The following is a 25,691-nucleotide window of genomic DNA, read 5'->3' as shown; positions in this document are numbered from 1 at the left end:
ATCACATACACAGCCGCACACAACAGCACGGCAGCGTGTAGAAGCCACGGCCAGTGCACAGGCATACAGGGCCTGCAAGCCTTGCTGGGTCTGCACACACCCCAAGACCCAGAAGCAAGGGTACAGGCCGATTAGCCATCTTCAGGGTATTAGGGACACGAAGGTCCGGGCTGTGACTCCAGGCACAAGTAACAACCGCGAAGCAACAACAAAACGCCCTTCCGCCGCCATTTTGAGACGGGAAAACCCTTTCCCCCAAGGCGGCTCCCGCCCCGCGCGCCGGCGAGAGGGACGGGGCCGAGGCGCAGGCGCAGTGAGCCACCGGGCGGTCACGTGACGCAGATCAGCTGAGCTTTGGCGGAAGCGGCCGGCGGGGGTTTGGGGGTGCCGGTGGCCGGCCATGGCTTCCATCCTGGACGAGTACGAAGATTCCTTGTACCGTTCTGCCTCCGTGCAGCAAAGCCGTGCCAGCGTAGGCATCCCGCACTCCGGTAGGTGCGCGGCGGCGCCTACGCACCCCCTCTGCTCGGGCCGGCCCCCGGGGGGCAGCGCGGCGCTGTGGTTACAGCCAGGCCCTGGGCACGTCCTGCTCGCTGCCTCTCGCCCCCCACCCCCTAAGTGGAGGACTAGGCCCAGTGTCCGCCTGGCTGGAGGCCTGCTCCCACCGTTAGCCAGTCAGTGGGCCCGCCGGTGTGCGGGGATTTTCCTGCTGGGAGGGGGGAGGCGAGGTGGCAGCCCATTAGCTGGGGGCGGGATGGGGAGTTGGGCATGTCAGGCTGTGGGGAATGCTTCCAGTAAAAAAAGTATTGCTGTGTATGTGGCATAACATTCAGCTGTGTTTTATTTCTTTATTGTTTGCTGTGTAAAATGTTTTGATGCAGGGGACACTCAATTCCTGATGAAGCTCAGGGGTGATGCAGGTCATCTTGGCAAAACTGAGGTGCTGGTTATCTGTGGGAGGGCTTCCTGAGGGCATACCCCCCTGTGCCATGAAGTGGTGTGTGTCCGAAACACGTGTACGTGAAGTGACATGCCTTCGTAGTCGCAAATTATAACCACACCTCAGCAATGTTCAGTTCAGAGCTGTGGTAGTTGTCTGAGATCATCTCATCAGCTTGCTTCCTTTTTTATTTTTTCCCCCCTCCTCTCTGAGGAACCCAGCTGTTGCAGCCACAGCATTCTGGCTGTGTGCAGCGTTATACCTGTGTGGGGTTAGTTTCCTAACCCAGGGGCAGTTTACCAAAGGCTTCATTGTTTGGAGTGCTTCCCGTAGGCCATGATGGCAAAGTTACTGCTGAAGAAGGTTACCAAGAAAGCACTCTGTATCATTATTAAACTTTTCTATCAAGATCTGTGAAGCTTTGGTATCCTGCACTGTTCAGGGAGGTGTACAATCAATGTAAAGTAACAGTGTGATGACCAGTAAGTTGTTTCTTTCCTGTGAGAGAAAGCAAACAAATGGCAGGTATATTCTATGATAAATTCAAGGATTATTAGATTCAATAACTGTTCCTTGTTTGATGCTTCCTCACAACATTTTATTGAGTGTGGCAGGGAAATGTAGGCTATGAGAGGATTCTGTTCTACCTGGTATTGTTGTAGTAGTACCAGCTGCTGTGCAGAGCTGGCATTTTTGAGTCACCAGGATTGGAAATGCGTGGATACGTTCTTTCAAGTTTTTTCTTCATATAGTGTTGCCCACTCTTAACTTTTAGGGAAACAAGGTTGTGAGGTTTATACATGTGGCAAGAATTGATGAATTGTGTCATACTATGTATATTATTGAGTGTAAATACACAGACAGAATTACTCAGAGTCTAGGTAATGAAGTAGATATGTTCCCTGTGTTTGTTTTAACATGCATAGTTATTTTGTTGTGTAATGTTAGATACAGAATAAGTGTCCTGAATAGGTGTTGTGCAAAACAGTGTTGGGACAAGCCATGTTGCCAAAAATAAATTTTCAAGGACTCAGCTTTTCTTCCTGACGGCTGCAACACTGTCTTCAGTCATGGTTGTCTTACAGTTGAGAAATCTGCCTGTTTGCTGACAATTGATGTTGGCAAAGGACACTTTGGAAACTGCTTAATTGCAAAGGCACAGCCTAATCAGGATTTTATTTATTCTTAAATCAGATAGAAGTGATGGTTTTGAACTAAACTTGGGCTGGTAGAAGTTGCGGTCAATCTGAAGTTTAAATAAATTGATTTTGGAAAAAGATGTGAGTAAGTAGGACTGCTTTCAGGAAATTAACTAAAGGTTAGGTTGGAAATTCTGGAAGAGGTTAAAACTTACTTCTCTATTTCAGTTAGTTGTTCCCTGTGCTTGTTAAACTGCAGGTGCTGTTTCTCAGAGGTGTAGGTAACCAAGCAGTGACTTTGTTGCCAACCTAGAGTACTGCAGTTTCAGTGTGGAAAGACCTGCTTTGACCCACTAGACTTGACTGATGTTGGTGAGCTTAGATCTTTGAACAGATTAAAAGCTTTAAGGAGAAATGCAGATTTGCCCAGAAATCGGGATAGGAAATGCTGCAGTAGAATCTTGCCTGAACAAAAGAGGGACATTGGGGTCAGGATGAAGGAGCAGACTGTTTGAAAGGAATGCGTGTTATAAAATAGACATCTCCTTTGTATAGAGTACTGTAAGCTAAAGAAGTGCATCCTTCTCCTGTTATGGGCTGTAGGTAAAATCCTTATGTTAGTGGTGATGATCCTACAGTTGTTATAATTGCAATGGACGCAGTCCTAAAGAGTACAGAATGCTGGAATCCAACCCACTGGCTTGAACTATGGCTGTGTAAGAAAAAAATCCCAAACAACTCACCCCAACTCAAAACTTCCTACCCTGTGTAGGTGGTCGTTGTTCCCTTTTCTTCCTGTGTTTGGGTTTCCTTGCTGTCTCAGTCACTCTTGTTTTGGCTGGTGGCAATTTGAAAAAATTTCAGGATTGCCTAAATGAATGTGACTTGGTGATCTGTTGCTATGTGGGTTTTTCCCATCAGAGTAATACTTCCTTTTTATATATGTAAATATGTAGTTATATTTGTTGGTTAGCTGGGACATCACATGAATCTGCAGCTTGTGAGTTTTGTCTGCAAGTTTTGAACTGCAGTTCATACCAGCAAATTTAAGCCATGGCATTGCAGTTCATTAATCTGAAATGAAGAATATCTGTTTTGCTTAACTGGTAAGAGCTGGAAGGAATGCACGTTTGCATAAGTGCTAATGTTTAAGATGTGGATCAATGTGTTAAAAAAAAAAAAAAAAAGTTCTGAGCGAAAGGCTGCCTACTGAGATCGTGGTTGCTTTGTCTGTTCCTGCATGTGCGTCTTTCCTCTAAAACAAGAGTCCTTTAAAGATCCTGCAGCTGGTCTAGTCTTGAGGCAGAGGCAAGGAGAAGGCATTGGTGGAATAGGCAATTAAAGGATTTTTGTAGTGTTAGCAGGCTGCTTTCCACTATTACGCCGGCCTTTTCAGCAGCAACATGGCTCAAATCAGAGGTTTTCAGGATAATTTGGGGGAGGTTATAGTTATTGAGTGTGCTTTGAAGTGGTGCTGTAATTCCCAGTCTAGAGAGTGTCAGGCCTATGCTCTTTAGGATGGAAGCATACAATTCTGAGATACAATTCCAGGTTTCTTTTTTACTTTAAGTTTACACCTTCCTAGTTAGCTACATTGGCCATGAATGGCCTTAACTTGCTATAGCTCTTTTCGTTTTTAATCTTCCTGTCCAGGCTAACTGTTGCATGGATCTGCTTGCTTTAGAAATCCTTCACTCACATGTGGAGAGAAGCAAATGGGTTAACCTAGCAAAATATCAATCTGTCTTGCTTTCTGGCTTGAGGTAGCGTGGTCACACTGAGATCCTTTGCTATTTTGTCAGAGGGTTATGTAAGGCTTTGTGCTTATGGGAAATTCAGTCACTGGGAAGGCTTATCTCATGGGACAGATATGGATGAAACTTTGTGATAAGATCTGTTTGTAGACGTACATGTGTTCCAGGATTTTGCTAATGAGTATCATTGCTTGGCTTTGGTTTTATATGAATGCCTTCTTATTTTGCAGTTCACTGGAATGTGATATAGCCCTGTACGTTAGGGAGTGCTTTGATTGTCTAGAGCTTGATGGTGGCGATAGGGTTGAGTGTTTATGGGTAAGAATCAAGGGGAAGGCCAACAAGGCAGATATCATGGTGGGATGCTGTTATAGACCACCCAACCAGGATGAAGAGGCAGACAAAATAGTCTATAAGCATCTTGGGGGTGTCTCACGGTCGCTAGCCCTTGTTCTGGTGGAGGACTTCAACTTACCAGACATCTGCTGGAAATACAACACAGTGGAGAGGAAACAGTCCAGGAGGTTCCTGGAGAGTGTGGAAGATAACTTCTTGACACAGCTGGTGAGCCAGCCAACAAGGAAGGGTCCCCCACTGGACCTGTTCATGAACAGAGAAGGACTATGGGTGATGTGACAGTTGGAGGCCATCTTGGGCACAATGATCAGGAAATGCTAGAGTTTTTGATTTTGAAGTAAGGTGGGTGGGGTCAGCAGAACTGCTACCTTGAACTTCCCGAGGGCAGACTTGGGCCTGTTTAGGAGACTGCTTGACAGAGTCCCTTGGGAGGCAGTCCTTGAAGAGCAAAGGAGTACAGGAAGGCTGGACATCCTTCAAGAAGGAAATGTTAAAGGTGCAGGAGCAGGCCATCCCCGTGTGCCAAAAGATGAGCCAGTGGGGCAGACACCCAACCTGGATGGTGAATGGAGAGCTTTGGCTGGAACTCAGGAAAAAAAGGAGAGTTTATGGCCTTTGGAAGAAGGGGCAGGCAACTCAGGAGGGCTACAAGGATGTCACGAGGTTATGCAGGGAGAAAATTAGAAGAGCCAAAGCCCAGTTAGAACTTAATCTGGCTACTGCCGTTAAAAGACAATAAAAATGTTTCTATAAATACATTAGCAACAGGAAGAGGGCTAAGGAGAATCTCCATCCTTTATTGGATGTGGGGAGAAACATAGTGACAAAGGATGAGGAAAAAGCTGAGGTACTTAATGCCTTCTTTGCCTGTCTTTAATAGTAAGACCAGTTGTTCCTTGGGTACCCAGCCCCCTGAGCTAGAAGACAGCAACAAGGAGCAGAATGAAGCCCCCATAATCCAAGAGAAATGGTTAGTGATGTGCTACACCACTTAGACACACACAAGTCTATGGGGCCGGATGGGATCTACCCCAGAGTACCGAGGGAGCTGGTGGAAGTGCCTACCAAGCCGCTTTCCATCGTTTATCAGCAGTCCTGGCCAACCAGGGAGATCCCAGTGGACTGGAGGTTAGCAAATGTGACACCCATCTACAAGAAGGGCTGGCAGGAGGATCTGGGGAACTACAGGCCTGTCAATCTGACCTCAGTGCTGAGGAAGGTTATGGAGCAAATCATCTTGAGTGCCATCACATGGCACGTACAGGACATCCAGGTGATCAGGCCAAGTCAGCATGGGCTTATAAAGGCAGGTCCTGTTTGACTTTTCTGATCTCTTTCTATGACAAGATGATCCACTTAGTGGATGAGGGAAAGGCTGTGGATGTTGTCTACCTGGACTTTAGCAAAGCCTTTGACACTGTTTCCCACAGCATTCTCCTGGAGAAACTGGCTGCTCATGGCTTGGTGTGATGGGTTGACCCTGGCTGAGGGCCAGGTGCCCACCAGAGCCGCTCTATCACTGCCCTCTTTCATTAGACAGGGGAGAAAAGGTGCAATGAAAGAAAACTTACGGGTCGTGATAAGGACAGGGAGAGATCATTCTCTAATTATCATCACGAGCAAAACAGACCAAACTTAGAGAGGGAATTCATCTTATTTATTACTAAGCAAAACAGAGTAGAGGAATGAGAAATAAAGCCAAATCTTAAAAACACCTCCCCCCACCCCTCCCATCTTCCCGGGCTCAACTTCACTCCCGGCTTCAACCTCCGCCCCCCCCAGCGGCACAGGGGGACGGGGAGTGGGGGTTACGATCAGTTCATCACGCGGTGTTTCTGCCGCTTCTTCATCCTCAGGGGGAGGACTCATCGTTCCCCCGCTCCAGCGTGGGGTCCCTCTCACGGGAGACAGTCCTTCACGGCCTTCTCCAACGTGAGTCTCCTCCACGGGGTGCAGACCTTCAGGAGCAAACTGCTCCAGCGTGGGTCCCCCACGGGGTCACAAGTCCTGCCAGCAAACCTGCTCTGGCGTGGGCTCCTCTCTCCACGGATCCACAGGTCCTGCCAGGAGCTTGCTCCAGTGTGGGCTTCCCACTGGCCACAGCCTCCTTCAAGTGTCTCCACCTGCTCCGGCGTGGGGTCCTCCACAGGCTGCAGGTGGAATCTCTACACCCCCTCATCCTCCCTCCATGGGCTGCAGGGGGACAGCCTGCTTCACCATGGGCTGCAGGGGAATCTTGCTCCGGCGCCTGGAGCACCTCCTCCCCCTCCTTCTTCACTGACCTTGGTGTCTGCAGATGTTCTTACATCTTCTCACTCCTCTCTCTGGCTGCAAAAGCGCTCTCTAACTGTTTTTGTCTTTCTTAAATATGTTATCACAGAGGCGCTGATTGGCTTGGCCTTGGCCAGCGGCGGGTCCGTCTTGTAGCTGGCTGGCATTGGCTCTATCATCAGACACAGGGGAAGCTTCTAGCAGCTTCTCACAGAAGCCACCCCTGTAGCCCCCCCACTACCAAAACCTTGCCACGCAAAACCAACACACTTGGACAGGCATACTCTTTGCTGGATAAAAAGCTGACTGGATGGCCGGGCCCAAAGAGTTGTGGTAGATGGAGTTACATCCAGCTGGCAGCTTGTCACAAGTGGTGTTCCTCAGGGCTCAGTATTGGGGCCAGTTCTCTTTAATATCTTTATCAATGATCTTGTCAAGGGAATTGAGTGCACCCTCAGTAAGTTTGCAGACACCACCAAGCTGGGCAGGAGTGTTGATCTGCTTGAGGGTAAGAAGGTGCTACAGAGGGCTCTGGACAGGCTGGATCGATGGGCTGAGGCCAGCTGTATGAGGTTCAACAAGGCTCAGTGCTGAGTCCTGCGCTTGGGTCACAACAACCCCATGCAACGCAGCAGGCTCGGGGAAGAGTGGCTGGAAAGCTGCCTGGTGGAAAAAGACCTGGGGGTGTTGGTCGACAGCCGGCTGAATATGAGCCAGCAGTGTGCCCAGGTGGCCAAGGCAGCCAACAGCATCCTGGCTTGTATCAGAAATAGTGTGACCAGCAGAACTAGGGAAGGGATCGTCCCCCTGTAGTCGGCACTGGTGAGGCTGCACCTCGAGTGCTGTGTTCAGTTTTGGGCCCCTCACTACAAGAAAGACATTGAGGTGCTGGAGCGTGTCCAAAGAAGAGCAATGAAGCTGGTGAAGGGTCTAGAGCACAAGTCTTATGAGGAGCAGCTAAGGGCACAGGGCTTGTTTAGCCTGGAGAAGAGGAGGCTGAGGGGAGACCTTATTGCTCTCTAAAACTACCTGAAAGAAGGTTGTAGCCAGGTGGGTGTTGGTCTCTTCTCCCAAGTAACAAGTGATAGGACAAGAGGAAATGGCCTCAAGTTGTGCCAGGGGAGGTTTGGATTGGATATTAGGAAAAATGTCTTCACTGAAAGGGTTGTCAAGAATTGGAACAGGCTGCCCAGGGAAGCAGTTGAGTCACCATCCCTGGAGGTATTTAGAAGATGTGTAGATATGGTGCTAAGGGACATGATTTAGCGGTGGAGTTGGCAGTGCTAGGTTAATGGTTGGACTTGATGATCTTAAAGGTCCTTTCCAACCTGAACAATTCTATGATACCTGAGCTGTTTTGTAGTTTTTTGCTTCCTCACAGGAAGGCCATAAAGAGTGCTATCCTCATGTAGGAATAGAATGTTATGGTCTCTGCAAGTCCTGTGGTTTTGGGTGCAGAGGTCTACCCATCTTCAGTGAAAGCTAAATGCTGCTTCTCTGTGCACTGCATCTTGTGTTTTGCCTGTCTGCATTGAAGATCATAAGAGTTTTTAAAGCAATAGGTTTCTAAGTTTTATTTATTTATTCGCATATTTCTGCAGAAGTATGTCACTTCCCTCAAGTCAGACCTTACGTCTCCTTCATAAGTCATCCCTCAACAGACCTTCCTATGGATGCTACGTTTCCCAAGCTGGTTGGGACTAAACTGAAAAGCTGAATACTTAATAAGTTGCATGAGCTAACTTGCTCTGGTTGTACACAGTCCTGTTTTCAGTTCATTGATTTGACAGGTTTGCTTGGTTGGGCTTCAGACATAGCATGTGTCCTGTAAGGTGGCCGTGTCTTGTCAAACTTTAACCCTTAACTCTAACCTTAACTTAATTGGGTATTTCTTAGAATTGGGGCATGGTTTTGAAAGGATCTGAGGATTAGGTTAGTCTGGCTCCATCTTGGGATTTCCCATGAAACAGTAGACAAGTCTGAATGGGTTTTGACTCAGGAAGCAATTTATGCCAAGATTGGAGCATTGATTCGGGTCTTGGTTATTGTTTTGACTCCAATAAGTAGTTCACGTGCCTTCCAGCACAACTAGAAAGTTACAGTTAGGATAGTGTTGCAGTTGGTAAACAGGGTTACGGTAAAAGCATCATTGTGACCTCCAGCTGTGTTCCATGCAGCAAATAATCCAACAGACTTCTCTCTATGATGAAGTCTACTATGTGGATACAAAAAACCCCAACATGACTTTTAAAATAACTGTAGCTTGTGAATGATGGATGTCAAGTATGGTAGCTCATTCAATTCCAACATGGAATAAGAGAGAAAAATATTTCAATTAATGCCACAGTGGTCTCTTGGGTAGCTTGTATGGGAGTGTCAAACCAGAGCCCTCTTTGTGTCTTATGTAATACCAGCCATTCTTTCCTGTCTTGAACAAATAAACTGTCAACCAAGGAAAACAAATGACTTTGTGATTCTACTCTCATTTTCAGCTTTTTATGCAGTTTATGTGACAGTATTGTGGCTTCCCCTGGAATTCTGTGTGCTTTCAAATTAATGCTTGTGACAAGACAGCAAAGCATGTTACTGCTTTTCTTTCCTGTTACCCATATCTACATGAGTGCTGCTCTCTATGTTCATGCTCCAAGGAGCACACTCCCTTTTCAGTAAAAATCAGAGCAGGCAATGATCCTTCTAGTCTTCTAGGTTAGATTATAATGTAGTGTGGGGTGGTTTTTGTGGGTTTTTGTCTTGTTTTGTTTTCAAGTGTTCATATTCTTTCTCCAGGATATGTGAATGCACGACTGGAGAAGGAAACACCAATATTTAACAAGCAAAGGATTGATTTTGCTCCTCCAGAGAAAATTAACAGCTTAGTGGTCTCCTCTAACCAGCTCTGTATGAGCCTTGGCAAAGACACCCTTCTCAGGTAATGCTGCCAGAGACCTGAAGTTATTGCCTGTTTTCCCCTGCCTTTTGTTTTCTTAAGTTGCTAGAGAACTTAAAATTACACACTGAATAAGAAGCCATGAACCCAATATGGAAAACAGTAAACAATTATGCCTATGTGAACTTTTGTTGAAAGCATGCTTTCATGGTTTCTTTGCAGGATTGATCTTGGGAAGCCAGATGAACCTAATCAGGTAGAGCTGGGACGCAAAGATGAAGCCAAAGTCTACAAGATGTTTTTGGACCACACAGGTGAGGCAGTGAACTATGTATATTTACAGACAGTGGTTGGCAGCAGATGCAATTGAATGTGCATAACAAGCACTGGTGAAGGAGTTCTCTTTCTGTGCTGTAAATAAGGAGAACAGGTGATTCTTCTGTGGGCAGGACTCCATTGCCCAGGGGCCCTGCCCTCTGATTTGCCGCTGTGCTATTAGAAAAACACTGGCTTGTTCTGTGTATGTTGTTGCTTTTGAACTCTCTGAAGTGAACACATGCAATTAGGCTGTTCTGAGCAAGGCTGCTAAAACCAATAAAAGGAAATCTCTGCAGACACCCTGTGCTGTATGTGTTTATATAAGAATTTTTAAAAAGGACTGTAAAACATCTGCAGCTCGTTGTAGCCTTGACTGATTTTTTAAAAAAACCAAAAGTTTGGAAAGAGATGCTCATATCTGTCACCATCTGCCAGGGATAGGAGACAATTCTGGGAACTGTTTGTCCTTAGAACACTTATTGAAATGGAAGAATACCTTCTCACTGAAGCATCTGGGACTAGTGATTTAAGTTTGCAACATATGGACTGCTGTTCTGATCCAGCATGGAAATCCCCCACATTCCTATGAATGCCTGGGAAAGTCTTGAATTAAGTATGTTGATATCGGAGCTTATCAAATGTGAGGATTAGAAGCCTCAGGAATTTGGCTTGCTTAGGCACAGTCTTAATTTGTTCTCTCCTTCTCCTTCCCATACCCCTCTCCTGTTGGCAGGCTCTCATCTCCTGATTGCTCTGAACACCAGTGAATGCCTTTACTTGAACAGAAGTGTTCAGAAAGTGCGAGCACTCTCCCGCTGGAAAGGCCACTTGATTGAAAGTGTGGGCTGGAACAAATTTCTTGGTTCAGAGACCAACACTGGGCCCATCCTAGTGGGGACAGCCCAGGGGCAGATCTATGAGGCTGAAATCTCTGTCAGTGAGGGAAGCCTCTTCAGCACTAATCCTGACCAGTACTTCCGACAGGTCTACACGCTGGAGGAGGAATCGGGACCTGCCCCAGTGTGCTGCTTGGAGATTGAACGGGGGATAGAAGGGAAATTTTTTATTATAGCTACCACTCGAAAGAGACTCTTCCAGTTTGTTGGCAAAGTGCCTGAAGGGACAGAGCAGCAAGGCTTCAGCTCCATATTTGCTATGCATGCTGACCATTTGCCCAGCTTCCGGGAGTTTCCGGCCAGCTTTGGTTTCAGTGAGATAGCCTTTTACACCCCAAAACTGCGCTCCAACCCACGTTCCTTTGCCTGGATGATGGGAAATGGTGTTTTATATGGTACATTGGATTATAGCCATCCTGATTCAATTTTGAGTGATGAACAGGTCTGGGTTTATCCTTCTGATATTGACATAACTGTGAACAAGCCAATATCCATTGTACTTACCCAGTTCCACTTCCTGTTGCTGTTGCCTGATCGGGTGAAGGCTGTATGCACTCTGAATGGGCAGGTTGTTTTTCAGGATCTGTTCCTGGAGAAGTTTGGCTTATTGACACGCATGATCAAAGATCCCACAGTCCAGCAGATATGGATCCACACTGAGAAAGTAGTGTTCCGCTACCACGTCCAGCGGGAATCTAGAGATGTGTGGAAGATGTATATGAATATGAACAAATTTGATTTAGCCAAAGAGTATTGTAAAGACCGTCCAGAGTGCCTAGATATTGTGCTTGCAAAAGAGGCAGAACACTGCTTCCAAAACAAGAGGTATATAGACAGTGCCAAATGTTACGCGCTGACCCAGAACTACTTTGAGGAAATTGCCCTTAAGTTCATTGAAGCCAAGCAGGAAGAGGCCCTGATGGAGTTTCTGATTAAGAAGCTAAGCAACCTAAAGCCTTCTGAGAAGACACAGACTACTTTACTGACCACGTGGTTAACGGAGCTGTACCTGAACTGGCTAGGTATTTTAGAAGGAGATCCCTCACAGAGAAATCTCTATTTAGATACACGGGAGAAGTTTCGCACCTTCCTGAGCAGCCCTAAAAACAAAGACTGTCTGTTCAATAACCGTGCATCTATATATGAGCTGTTGGCAAGCCATGGGGACACAGAACACATGGTCTACTTTGCAGTCATCATGCAGGACTATGAGCGCGTAGTAGCTCACCACTGCCAGCATGATGAATATGATGAAGCTCTAAATGTGCTGTCCAGACACAGAGATGAGAAGCTGTTCTACAAGTTCTCTCCAGTCCTCATCCAGCATATTCCCAAGAAGGTAGTTGATGCTTGGATTTCTATGGGTTCTAGATTGGATGCCAGGAACCTCATTCCAGCCCTTGTTAACTATAGCCAGAGTGCCAGCACCCAGCAGATCAATGAAGCCATTAGATATATGGAGTTCTGTGTCTATCAGCTGGAGGAAACCCAGCAAGCCATTCACAACTACCTGTTGTCTCTTTACGCTTTGTGTCGGCCGGACTCACTGCTTTCATACCTGGAGCAAGCAGGAACCAACCCAAACAGGATCCACTATGACCTGAAATATGCATTGCGCCTGTGTGCAGAGCATGGGCATCACCATGCATGTGTCCATATTTACAAAGTGATGGAATTATATGAGGAGGCTGTGGATCTTGCCTTACAGGTATGTGTGTGTCTGTGCACGAATGCTATGATATATAGGAATGTAGTTTGTTCAAGTTACCTTGAACAACCAAGCATTGAGAGGAACTGGACAGACTCATCAGTATAGGAGCTGTGCAGCTAAGTCTAGGAAGAAAGACCTGTCTCTGTTAACATACTTCCGTGCTTTCACAATTGTTTTAAGTAGACAGCTGACTGTGGCAAGCCATAAGTGAGGGTAGAGGCATGGAAAGTACGAGGGGGAGTACTGTCCGTCCAAAGCTCAGTCCCTAACATAAAATACCTTTAACTTACCTGCATTTATGCAAGACTTGTACAGCTATTGTTCAGGATTCTAATTACTTCCTATTCCTAGCTGTGATAATTATCACAGAAGAATGCCTTTGTCAGCTTAGTCTGACCTTCAGGGAGATGTTGGATTTTTTTCTATTAGCATTGCTGTGTCTTTGCTGAAATGTATGGCCAGCAAAGATGCTGTAACATGGATTTACCCTTATTGTAGTGCTGGGCTTTGTTGTTCTTTGCTGGGTAGCAAGTAAACCTTCAGGGAGGAATACTGGTGGAGAGGAGAGGTATTTGACGTGTAAACAATGAGCAGGCCAGTAGTGCAGCTCTAGGCAATGAGACAGCAATAGAAGTTTTCTATTAATGCCTCCTATAACGGACAGCAGAGTTTGAAGTTGAAGAAGGAAGCTTAACTCGGTTTCCTTTTCTGTCCAACTTCTAGGTGGATGTTGATCTTGCCAAGTCCTGTGCAGATCTCCCTGAAGATGATGAGGAACTCCGGAAGAAGCTCTGGTTGAAGATTGCTCGCCATGTTGTTCAGGAAGAGAAGGATGTCAAGAAGGCAATGGCCTGCCTCTCCAGCTGTGCCCTGCTGAAGATTGAAGACGTCCTGCCATTCTTTCCAGACTTCGTCACTATTGACCATTTCAAGGAAGCAATCTGTAACTCCCTGGAGGACTACAACAAGCACATTGAGGAGCTGAAAAGGGAGATGGAGGAAGCCACGCAGAGTGCCAAGAGGATCCGAGAGGACATCCAGGAAATGAGAAATAAGTATGGCTCTGTGGAGCCTCAGGAAAAATGTGCTGCATGTGACTTTCCACTTCTAAACCGCCCTTTTTACCTTTTCCTGTGTGGTCACATGTTTCACTATGACTGTCTCCTCCAAGCAGTTTTCCCAAACCTTCCTGCCTATAAGCAGGCAAAACTTGAAGATCTGCAGAAGAAGCTGGCAGCTACCAGTCAGCCTTCCAAGACCCACCATCGTCCCAAGGACGCAGACACCATTAGTTTGGGGAAGGGGCAGCAGAGCCGGGAACAGATCAAAGCTGACATTGATGATATTGTGGCAGCTGAATGTGTGTACTGTGGTGAGCTGATGATCCGGTCCATTGACAAGCCTTTTATTGATCCCCAAAAGTATGAAGAGGAGATGCAAAGCTGGCTGTAGTTTTCCAAATCTGCAACTGTCAATGCACCAGAGAGGTTTTATTCACAACTTGTGAAGCTTCTGTGGTGGGAACATAGCCTCCAGAAGCAGGAACACAGTGGCTTCTGTGGAACACTAAGGAAAGAGTAGTGTGGTCATGTTTTCAGGATTACAGTGATCTAGTCTTGAAAAATGGGGAGAGATAGCTATGGCTGTCTTAAGAACTTGAACAATAGTTAAAGCTAACCTACTGGAATATATTAGCAGGTGTTTGCTGCTTGCAGTTCTTCTGAGGTTCTCGGTGTGAAGCTAATGGAGTGCCTTGTTGTCCAGAAGGAATTGGGAACAGCCTGTGATTTGTCTTCCCTGTTGTATGGTATTTGTTTTGGTGAAGACAAGCTTAAAGGGAAAGGTAGTGAAGAACGCTAAGCAGTCTAGCCTTCATTCATCACTTTGAAAGTAGAATTGCCTTCCATTTCCTTTTTGCTGAGAGTCTATAACCACGTACATGGAAAGAACATGAAAGGACAAACGGTCTTGCATATGTATTTTGTAAACATCGTGCTACACAAATACATGTTTCTACACAATGTAATACAAGAATGTGTATAATTCTCAAGCAGGAGTGTCTCATAATACACTCAAGTCATTTGCCTGCAATTCAAGGTGTATAATTCTTTCCCCCCCCCAAGCTTTATGGGCAAGCCCATACATTTGAATTTTCTCTAGGTACTGTTTCTGGCAATACTTCCTAGCCTGTTCACCCCTTCCATCCTCTCTCTATTTCTACTATGACTGTCTTTGTATAGTGGGTCTTGGCTTTGTCTTCACCCCAAAATAAAATTGATGTATGCAGTAGTAAGGTTTCAACAGATACTCTGCAAGCAGGAACACAGCTCGTTGTATTGTCCTGCTCTGGTCCTCTTCAAGCTGCACTTGAGCACTGGACTGGAGATCCAGTCATAGCTTCCCTCAGGGGTAGACTACAGAGAAGTTCTATTGGTGTGAAATTTGCTTTGTCATGTGAAGCCAGTACCTTGTGACTAGGCGGTCTTTTGCCTTCCTGACAGTATTTGATAGTTTCTGGAGATGGCTGCAGGTCAATGCTTCTGTCTGTTGCTCTGACTTGGAAAATTCTTCCCAGAAGGTGGCGATCACTACATTGTGGGTGAGGGATCAAAACATTTTATTTAGCAACTTAGCCAGGGTTCCTTGTTTTATTTTTGAAGAAACTAAAATTTTAATGAAGTTCTGCTGTTTTGGGCTGAATCATAAAGGTAGTAATTGGCAGAAGAATGGAATGATTTAAATGAAAAATTATGATTCGTGTAATTAAGGCAAGAGAAAGTACTGTTTTCTGAAGAACGTCTTCTGAGGTTTCACGTGAACATATGTGCTTGTCTTGAGCACCTGTCTCAATCTGCTAGTCACTTACCCTGTTTGTAGGGTTGTAGAAATGGGTCTTCGCATCACTGAAAGAGAACATACATTGGTTTCTTCAAGGAGCTGACGTAAGAATTTTGATAACTGTTCAGAGCTCCAGAAGAACATCCATGCTTTTGTTGGGAGCTTCAGCCTGAAATGAATTCATTTTATCAGTGTAAAATGACATGAGTAATAAAAATCAGAGCTGACAGTAGGAAGACCTGGAGTTTTAAAATCCTCTTTTCCTTGGAGCCATGGGATAGGCAGTCTCATTGCCACCTGGTAGTGTTTGTTGGCTTTTCAGAGACCATTGTTTTGGTGGTTCCGTTGAGCAGTGGTTCAGAAACCCCACATACTCTAGTTTTCTTTGGCTCTGGATAGTCTTTTGCTTTGAATAAGTTGATGGGTCTGCCAGAAGAATTTGTGATGAAAACTAAATATGATGTCTTTGAAGTTCAGCATTAAACCTTTTATAACTGACCACTCCTGAATCATCATATTTTCATGTAAGCAGTGTGATATTTAAGGTTGTATATGTCATTATAAAGCAACAGTAGCCCCCCCATCCAAACCAAAGGCAAGTGGCAGTTTTTCTGCCCTTCAGCAGAAACATGAGCAGCAGCTCATTCTGATAGGGAGTAATTTCAAGTTATTTATTTTCATTTGAGACTTTCTTAATACTTGTTCCATCTCTTTACTTTTGGGTTTTTACAGGATGCTTTCCTGGTATATTAGAACTGTTACAGTCCTCCATTCTTTTTTTATTAGTGCTACAAAACAGTCGCATCAGTAAATGTTTCTATTGAGCTCTGAAGATTAGCAGTATTATTTGCTTATAGGCCATTCCAGGGAGATGTGCTCATCCATGATATTGGAAGAAGCATGTGCCCATGGGAACTGAGGCACAGCAAGTCAATAAAAACCCTCAAGTCTGCCTGAGATGGGGTGGTAGGGGAAGGCACCTCAATAACCTACTGATTCCAGTCTTAGGTATTAATATGTCTCAGTTAACAAAACTAGAACTAGGTTGTTTTGCTTTGTTTTTAAATGACTAGTGTGCAACGTTCTCTGAGGGTTGTAGGCTTGTGCACCAGATACGTACACCACAAATCTCATGCTTCCTCACTATTGTTAACTGAAAAATCTTTTAGGTCATTTGCTGTCAAGGGTGTAGAGAATGTTTAATGCTTGCATAGATTCCAGCAGTGATTAAATGACTAGTGTCAGTAGTGCAGGAAGCTACATAAAGGTATCTTCTGAAGTTTCCTTACACTGTCACATGCTTCAAAAGTTTCAGTAACCACTCACCTGTGCTTCTTGGCAGTTTTCAGTATTGCTCAGTAAAAAAAGGTAAGAGGGGGCTGGAGGGAAGTGGACTGCTTACTCTTCTCCCATAAATCTAATCTGCAAGATCTCTTCCTCTTTGCTTTCAGAATAGCATTCTTATCTTTTCTCCTTGTAATTTCAGCACAGTTACATTTTAGAAATCACAGTCCTTTGTATGTTTTTTTAGCTGTGAATGAACTGTGTACTAGCTGTTACAAATGATGTGGCCTTGGGCCTTGTCCTTGTCTGTGTGAATAACCTCTGCCACTGAGTTCAATGCAGCATAACCAAAAGGGTGAGTGGGAGCCCCAGCCCTCTGTAACTAGAACAAGTGTCTGTAGCTAAATAGAAATTGAGTTGTGCAGGCAAGGCCTAAAGCAAACATGTGCCTACTACCTCGCCTCTCCTAGGCTTCAAACAAGGGATTGGGGAAATGCTGTGACTTGGGGGAGACAACGGGTGAGTGTGTGTTACGGAACAGTTTGTAGAGAATTTCAGATGCCCTTGCTGTTGGTCTGTGTAGTCAGAAGCAGCTAACTGAAGCGCTGAGAGCTGTGTGTTTTGTCTCTTAAGAATAAATGAGTGGGCTGGAAATTTAGGACAGCAAGTTCTTAACAAGCCACTAGATGTCACCGCTGTCCATTTAAATACTGAGGTTTGCTGCAGAGATGTGGTGTGTAGCATGAGAAAGAATGGTGCAAAACGGTGAGGAACTGAAGCAGGTTCCCAGTGCCTTGTGGGGGCGGGGGAGACAGACCTGTAAGGTAGTTATTAGAGGCAAAGATGCTAAAAAAATTGTCATTAACTAAAAGGAAATTTCAATTCACAGATCACCATTTTTCAGCTTTTGAACATCAAAGGCTGGATTTATTCTCTCAACAAATGAGTATCAGTCCTCTTTTGTTTAATTGCAGTGTAGTGTAAGTTCCCTGAGACCTAGCTGATTTAATAAACTGTAGAGAGATCATCCCTGGGCTTGGAGTTGCTGTATCTGTTGGGCTTGAGTCCCAGTAGCAGAGATGGTAGAAGTGAGCGTGAGCCAGCTCCTTAGTTGCCTGAGTCCACGTCTAGTGTGTTTGGTTAAAAGCCCCAGTAAAGCTGGGTTTGTGATATAATACTGCACACTGACTGGCATGAACAGAGAAGTTAATGTGTTTCCTTTTGGCTCTGAGTTGTGGAGGTCATAATCCAAATAAAGGGGTAAGTGGGTGTAGGAACATCTTGTACTCATAAAAATTAGATGTTAGTTTGACTCAGTCTGTAGTCATGTATTAGCATGTAGTTCTTGGAATGGGTAGTTCCCATTCACTGCTGCTCTGTCACTATCAGCATATAGACTGTCTGTTTACAAGTGCAAATACTTAGCTTCTAGTGGAAATTGATGGGAAGTCTGTTGTGCCTTGCATCACTTCATCCAACAGCCCTGTACTGAGCTGTGGGAAGATAGACTGAAAATGGGCCTTTTCCTTGCAACAAGTGTGCTGAGCTGAAATTTGAGGTTTGAAATATACACGACTTATGGAATCTTGGATTTTTTAATTATTATTATTTTTATTCAGATGGATTAAGTATTTGTCTCCAGAATAGATGGAGTACCATGTGATTCACTGTGATACGTATAGTGTTTATGAGAGAATCTTACAGCATCCTTACAGCAAAGAGAGGCTGCCCAGAATCTCCTATCCTTTTTGTACATGGAGGAAGGGATCCCCTAGAAAGGAGAGGGAATCAGAGAATCATTTAAGTTGGAAAAGACCTTTGAGATCATTGAATGCAATCATAAACCTAACACTGCCAAGTCTGCCAAGTTTTGGTTTCTGTAAAATAATTTGGCTGAACTTTTATGTATCTGACTTCAGAGAGGCTTCCCCAGTGGAACTGCGATATTGCCGGATCTGTACTTTTCACACTGAGGTGCTGAAAAAGAAAAAGCTCTGTTTCCTTTGGAATAGAAATTTTGGTAAAATTGAAGAGCTTAGGGCTTGAAAATGGAACTTAATAGTAGTGCCTGAAATTTGCAGTGGGTTGTGTATGGGTTCAGCTCCTAAACTATCTGCTGTCTCTGATCATGCCCAGTCCAGACTTTATACCTTTTGAGCCCTCTAGGATTTGAGCTTCATGCCCTTACTGTGATTTTGGACAAACCCTTTAACTCAGCGTTTGGATTTTTTCACTCCCAGATCTCATGGAAAGGTATCAGGCTACTTATTTGGGGTGTGAGCTTTAAAGCAACCCTGGCCTGCCACTGCTTTCAGGTGGAAGGAGGGGAAAAAGATTAAACAAACTTGTTAGATCTACCTGTTGAAACTGGTTGGGATGGAGAGAAAAAGGGGCTTGGGTGTTTCCTCTCTGCAATGGCCAGAGGTATTGGAGGCAGCTCGTTTGAGTCAGACTGGTTGCTTAGGAACAAGGAAGCTACAGGAGCACTCTAAGGTTACAAATACAGCTATAACTGATCCTACAGTCTCTTTTTTTTTTTTTTTTTTTTTTTTAATTGTGGAGCAACTCAGCAGAGGACAGTTTCCAACTTGCAGCAAGTCGGTATTGGGTTCAGACTTGCTACAGTGCTTCACAGCCCCTATGATGATGGTTGTAGAGCTGTTTTAATTCAGCACTTGATCTGCAGAGCTTGGTTGATGTGGAAATAAGGACAGCTGATGTGTCTGTACATCATGAAGCTGTCTCACTGCACAGAGATTTCCATCATATGCTTCCAAACACCACACAAATACCCTTGTATTATAAGGGTACAGGCTGTACCTGATGTGTGTCAGGTAGTGATTTTGGCACTTCCCTACTTTTCAGGGGTTCATACATTCCTGCTACGCTGCCATGTTGGCTGTAGGCTGGGTTGTCTTCAGAAGAGGATTTGATCTAGCCTTTTGTCTGTTTAACACGTAGTTTGTTTGCTTCATCTGTGACTGCGACTGATACTGGTAGAGGTTTTTGCAATGGAAGTGTTCAGGAGAAGCTGAACCGTAGCCCACCTCTCCTTTCATGCTCCATATTGAATGGTGCATTGTAGCTGGTGGCTTATATGAAAAGGATTGAACAACTGGTTTGGTATCCAAAAGCAGGTATTCTCCGCTTCATGCACTCAAAATCCAAGTGCTGGTCACTTGACATGGGACATGATCTTTGGAACACAGCCTGAACTTGGAGGTTGCTGGACTCCGCTTAAGTATACATCTGTGTTTTTTCCAATTAGTCAGTTATTCAACAGTCTTTTTTTCATCTCTCTGTGTGTATATACTGAATAGATTTTCTGGTAAATAAATGATTACTGTGGAACTGAGCTAATAAAGTTGTTCCTATCTATAGATTCTCTTTTATTTTCCCACATTGATTAAAAACAACATGCACAATGTGGTTTTCTCTGAGAGTAGATTTGGTGTGTTTTCATCTCTAATGTTTCAGCTCTAATCCCCTTTTCACACACAAGGGTGTGTATATTGAGCCAGTGTCTTTGGATGAATTAGGAATGTCACTGACAAAGAGGAACACGAAGGCTGCTGTATTAGTTTTTTAGGGCTTTTCTCTCCAGACTCTACATGACAATTAGTAGCTGCCCTGGCTGGTTGTAATGGCCGCTGCGTGTTTTTCACCACAAGAGCAAGATACTTATTCTCTGTTAAGAGCCTGTGAAGGTACGGGTAGTCAAAAATTGTTGGTCTTTGGGCTAATTAACATGGTTCTAGCAAAATAGCTGTTGTCCACTGTTTCTCATAGTAGCTATAAAGATGATAATATGTATAGCTGATCTAAATAAAATAATATTCCATATGTAGCTGAACCATATGTTGCCATCCTTGATAAGAGGGCCATAAACTTAGATCAGCTTATGCTGCTTGAAAGGACTGAGGAGAATTTTGCTGGGTGAGGAGGAAACCGAGAGTTGAGGCTTACTCTCCTAGATGTCCCAGTTCTTTGTTTAATACTTGCCTGTGTGACACAGCATGACTGTCTCAGAGCAACATCTGCATTTGTGTTTCATTCTGCTGAGCAGCCTTTTTTGGGAGAAAAGCACTTCCTTATGTTCTGCAGTCTGTTTCAAACACTTGCCTGCTTGCCCAGTTAATGAGATTGGAATGACTAGGACCATGTCATCTTTCTGGTATGTTCTTCTGGAAGGTTGCTTATGGTAATCCTTAGTATGTGCTTCAAAGACTTGCAGTGGCAAGGTTTCCAAAGCAAAAAATACTTCAGTACAGGAAACATCTAATGAAAGCAGAACATACCGAAACCCATTCCATGATAAGCCAGAGTTTGTTCTCATTCTGTTGAAAATTTGTAGTGAGAAAGTAAGTATAAACTGTGAAGTAACATTTTTTTACTTCTTTCAGCTCGGATTTCTGAAGGAACACGTGAAAGACAGAAATATCCTCTTCTGTGAGTTTGAGTGGGTGCAAATCGGTTAATGTGGACTGTGCTGTTTATAAGTAGCATCTTCTCAAATTTGTTGTCAGCCTTGTGATCCTTGATCTAACTAACATTTGTACATGCAGCCAGTTTTAGGAGACTGGAGTGGAACAACATATAGCAGTATTCAGCAGTCAGCAAGCCTAGACTCTGGCAATAGTTTCTTTGCTGGTGTAGAAGCAGAGTTTGCTCCCTGAAAGCTGTTTTTCTCTTCACCATGGTTATAGAAGCAGTAGGGAGTTTTCAGAAGAATCTTGAGTAGCCCTTGTATCCTTACGGAGAGGTACCTAAAGTGGTAACTTCATGGAATTGAGTGAGTCAGTGCTGCATTTGCACAGCTTTGAGTTACAGGGAGTTAGTCTATTGATGCTGTGGTGCCTGAGCCAGAAGTAAAGGTGTGGATTATTTGCCTGCCAGGCATCTTGTCCTGCCCTGAATTATGCTCGGAAGAAAATCAACAATTTGGAAAGTTCAGGCTGAACTTAAGTTGAACTGAGGAAGTAGGAAGAATTTCTGCACACAACATAGGTATTACTGTCGGTCCTTCAGCACATCTGCATAATGTTAGGCCAGAGCAAGCTTACTGAATGCTCTCCATAAGTCAACCAAAATCTATAGGTAGGGCCTTGCGCAGAAGTTCAAAGTGCTCTCTTCTTATCCTGTTCTTTAGAAGTCAGAACATTTCTGGAGCTCACTGCCTCCTTATGAATCAACAGTGATGGTGGAGCCATTTCTTTTTGATGCCTGCTACGCTGTACCTTCTTTTACTCATTCTGCTGTCTGCTGGGACAGGCACCAGCTCAGCAGCCACCTGTGTGTCCCACTCACTTCTTTCACCTTCTCTGCTCAGTGCTTTAGCAAAGAACTGTTTGATTCTGGCATAAATATAAAATATAGGAAGGGTTCATAGGGGGTGAACTGTGAAACTCCCTGCCACTAAGCCGGAAAAATAACAAAGAAATTAAGATAATGTGGTGGGTTGACCCAGGCTGGAGGCCAGGTGCCCACCAGAGCTGCTCTATCACTCCTCTCCTTCTCTAGACAGGGGAGAAAAAGTACAACGAAAAGCTTGTGTGTCAGGATAAGGACAGGGAGAGATCACTCACTAATTATCCTCACGAGCAAAACAGACTGAACTTAGAGAGGGAATTCATCTAATTTATTACTAAGCAAAACAGAGTAGAGGAATGAGAAATAAAACCAAATCTTAAAACACCTCCCCCCACCCCTCCCATCTTCCCGGGCTCAACTTCACTCCCGGCTTCAACCTCCGCCCCCCCCAGCGGCACAGGGGGACGGGGAGTGGGGGTTACAGTCAGTTCATCACGCGGTGTTTCTGCCGCTTCTTCATCCTCAGGGGGAGGACTCATCGTTCCCCCGCTCCAGCGTGGGGTCCCTCTCACGGGAGACAGTCCTTCACGGCCTTCTCCAACGTGAGTCTCCTCCACGGGGTGCAGACCTTCAGGAGGAAACTGCTCCAGCGTGGGGTCCCCCACGGGGTCACAAGTCCTGCCAGCAAACCTGCTCTGGCGTGGGCTCCTCTCTCCACGGATCCACAGGTCCTGCCAGGAGCTTGCTCCAGCGTGGGCTTCCCACTGGCCACAGCCTCCTTCAGGTGCCTCCACCTGCTCTGGCAAAGCAATAGGATGGCTGCTTTAATGAAGTTTGACATTAAAATCTGAAGAGATCCATGTTGAAGAACTGATCTGGATTTTTTTTGTTCATAACTGCTTTTCTGGTGCCACAGATGACATCTGCAGAGGATTTGGCTTCTCACTGTGACCCCTTTCTTTCTGACTAATGCTATTAATGAGTATGGGAGGCTCAAGATGGCTGGAGAAAGCATTCCTTCTATTGACAAACAGCTATCTGATCTTGAACAGAAGAGACCGAGTTCTTCTTCCCCCTTTCAAGATGGGGTCACACAATATCTCCATTTCAAAACAAAAATCCTCAAAAAGCAGTGTGGTAAATCTCTCTCTACCAGCTCTAGTTCTGTTCCCTCGCTGAAAGTTTTAAATTACCTATTTTGGGTCACAAAATATACGGAACCCTTGGGTTTTGGTAGCAGTCCAAGTTGGTAGCCTACAAAAAATTACTGTGTCCAGATGCCTCCTGTCTGTCGGGGTGTAAATGCAACTGAACTAGGCTATTGTAGGCTGTTGCTGTTAGATGGAGACTGCAATAATGTCCCTGAAATGCTGAATAAAAAAAAAAAATAGAAAAAAATATGTTGGATTTGAGTAAAGGGGGGTGTTGCTCTCTGCCCTAATGTAATCCAATATGTATCAAAGTCAACCCTTTCCTTTAATAGCAGGAAGGAAATAAGATCTGTATCTCTTGGGAACATGCTTCTAAAACTTTCAGTTGCGTTCCTCTGTCTCCTTTTAGTCCCTTTGAATAGTAAAGATTTGCATTCTCACTTTTTAGTCACAGCAGCCTGCATATTAGATCACTGGGGGATGTTGTTTTTCTGTCACAGTCTCATTATCATCTTAGCTTGGGTGTTGGTGCTCCTCTCCCATGTTCAGGTGCTTAATAAGGATTCTTATCACCCCAAAACAGTTACTTTGGATCCCAGCCCAGCATGCGTGGGCATTGGCAGCATTTGGGTATTTATAGCGATTTCTACTTCCTTCTTTTCTTTGGGCATCTTTCTTACTGCAGAATTCCTTGTTCCTCCCATGCTCCAATGAATGCAGTGCTCCCAGGGTGGTGTCTGGGCAGTAGATGTTATGCATGTACCTTCTAAGCTGCTGGGGGCAGTGCAAGCAGGTATAACACCGCAGTGGCCTGCAAGGCACACTGTTAAAAAAAAAAAAAAAAAATAAGGGCACTTTTTTTCACCCCTCTCCATCTAGTTTTGGGAGATTACTTAGATTTGTTGATTTACTGTCTCATTGTTAAACACGGATATCTTGACATTTCAAGCACCATTATGATGTGATTAGAGAGGGTCAAATACTCAGAATGTTTTTCTGGTTAGAATTGTCCTCTGGGTCTATACAGAGCGGCAGAAGGGCAGACAGCATGGATTGGATCTTTCAAACAGCACGGTACTGCTTTTATTTTGATTCATTCTTTGAAAGGTGAATCAATAAACTGATTCTTACAGAGGTTTTCTTTACAACTACCACTTTCATCTCTTACTCTGTAGGTACTCATGGTAGAGAAGAACAGCAGCAGGGGTAGTCACCTGACAGCTGCATTTGCTGACCAACTAGCCAGCTGACGATGGGAACGCAGAGCAGCAAATTCCCCTTTGCTTTCCCTTAGCGGATGCACCGACTGGGTTTCGCTGTTCTACCCAGCTGCCGTTTCCCTCAAAACTTGTAGGAGTCTGGTAACTTTGAGACTCTGCCTCATTCTGAAATTCGGTTGAAATCTGTCAGTATGTCTCCATTGGGAGCTCAGCACCAGTAAGTGTGATTTAAACAGCTTTGTTTCTTTTGGAAGCCAGAGGAATAATGTGAATATTATATCTGAGCTGCTGTAATCAAGACTTGGAAGAACTGTGTGGAATGGAGTAGGACCCTGAATGCACAGCTGGAGAAGGAAAACCTGCAGGGAACATACTTTGAGCATTTCTTACCAGAAGGCACTAAGAGACTAGATGAGGAGCCATTACTTGAAAGAGTCCGTAGCATCCTCTACGTCTCATTAACAGATGGTTCTAGGAGGCAACCGTGGAAATGCAAACCCATGCGTGTTTGTGCTTGTTCTGCTCTGTGCCTCTCCTGGCAGCACGCACTGGCATAATCTGTTAGAAATTAACCTTTTGCTTGAGATATCGTTACCAAGGCTGGTATAATTCATCCCATTGCCTGTGACAAATCTGTGTTTCCCCCCCTCCACACTCTTCCAACAAGAAGGAATTCTGTCAGAATGGTAGAGAAACGCTGGGTGCAGGATCTCGCACTTGCGACAGGCAAACTATCTTCTCCTGCTCTAAGTTTTTCAGTGCTTTCATTGCCAGGATTGTCCACACAATCCTCTACCCCAATTACCCATTGATTAGGGCTCCTCTGGTAATCTGCCAGATGCAGGTTTGTTACCAACAGATGGCAGAAAGCATTTGAGGTAATGAGAGAAAGGATAACGATTGCTGATCTGCATAATAATCAGCTTGTGAACAGGTTTCATGTTTTTTTCTCTGTTTCCACTGGCTCAAAGATTGCACTGTCGGACAACCAGGCACCTTCTCTTGAGTTAGAGAAATAATAATGGAGGAACTAATTTCTTCGAGCCACTGTTAAGATTTCTGAAGATAGACATACTGTCTACCACTGACAGATTAAGATTTTTATCCAGAGAGTCAGAGATTGTTTCCAGAGTGCCAGGAATGAACATTCAGTCCTCTTGTGATCAAGACCTCTAAGCAACCAGTGTGGTCAGAAATACTTTTCCTTTCTCTCTTCTGACAATTTGCCCCAGCTCTGCCATGAGGCAGGAAGATCCCTTGGACCAGCAGCACCTTTGCACTGTCCAATGCCTAGTCTGAAAAAATGACTTTCCATTTCTATGTGTTGTGGAGTTCTTCAACCCAGTTCTGCTGCTTTGCACTTCGAGATGGCCACACTGTTGCCACATACAAGCCTACATCTAAACTATTCCGGAATCCTTGCAGGAAGAAGTTGTCTCTGATATATTCCAGATGAGTGTTACTGGAGTTACATACCTCATAAGTCTCTGGTTTCCTATGCTATGGAAGACCCGTAGTGTGGACTTTTACTATTTGAAATCTATATGCGTTTAGACTGTTTCCATTAGTAACTGTCCCTATATGAAACAAGCCATGTAATGCTAACCCAAAAATT

General features: G+C 44.7%; 1 protein-coding gene across 2 annotated transcripts; it reads left to right on the top strand.

The window, feature by feature from the left end:
• The first annotated feature begins 310 nt into the window (after window positions 1–310).
• Window positions 311–16,677, top strand: VPS18 (VPS18 core subunit of CORVET and HOPS complexes). Of its 2 annotated transcripts, none has more exons than XM_075754485.1 (5): window positions 311–491; window positions 9,249–9,390; window positions 9,571–9,662; window positions 10,400–12,270; window positions 12,997–16,677. In XM_075754485.1, the coding sequence occupies exons 1-5, from the start codon at window positions 401–403 to the stop codon at window positions 13,723–13,725; spliced, it is 2,925 nt and encodes a 974-aa protein (XP_075610600.1). In that variant the 5' UTR covers window positions 311–400; the 3' UTR covers window positions 13,726–16,677. The 2 variants fall into 2 exon arrangements, with proteins under 2 accessions (XP_075610600.1, XP_075610601.1); XM_075754486.1 differs by having other exon boundaries at window positions 320–491; window positions 10,651–12,270.
• Window positions 16,678–25,691: the final 9,014 nt, after the last annotated feature.

The sequence above is a fragment of the Balearica regulorum genome, chromosome 5 (assembly GCF_011004875.1).
Source record: "Balearica regulorum gibbericeps isolate bBalReg1 chromosome 5, bBalReg1.pri, whole genome shotgun sequence".
NCBI lineage: Eukaryota > Metazoa > Chordata > Aves > Gruiformes > Gruidae > Balearica > Balearica regulorum.
This window is presented reverse-complemented; position numbering and strand designations above follow the sequence as displayed.

Excerpts from the sequence above, each read along its gene's own strand:
- VPS18 (XM_075754485.1), top strand. The coding sequence starts at position 401 with ATGGCTTCCATCCTGGACGAGTACGAAGATTCCTTGTACCGTTCTGCC. Across the intron at positions 492-9,248 it reads CGTAGGCATCCCGCACTCCG|GATATGTGAATGCACGACTG; the intron begins GTAGGTGCGCGG and ends TTCTTTCTCCAG. Across the intron at positions 9,391-9,570 it reads GGCAAAGACACCCTTCTCAG|GATTGATCTTGGGAAGCCAG; the intron begins GTAATGCTGCCA and ends GTTTCTTTGCAG.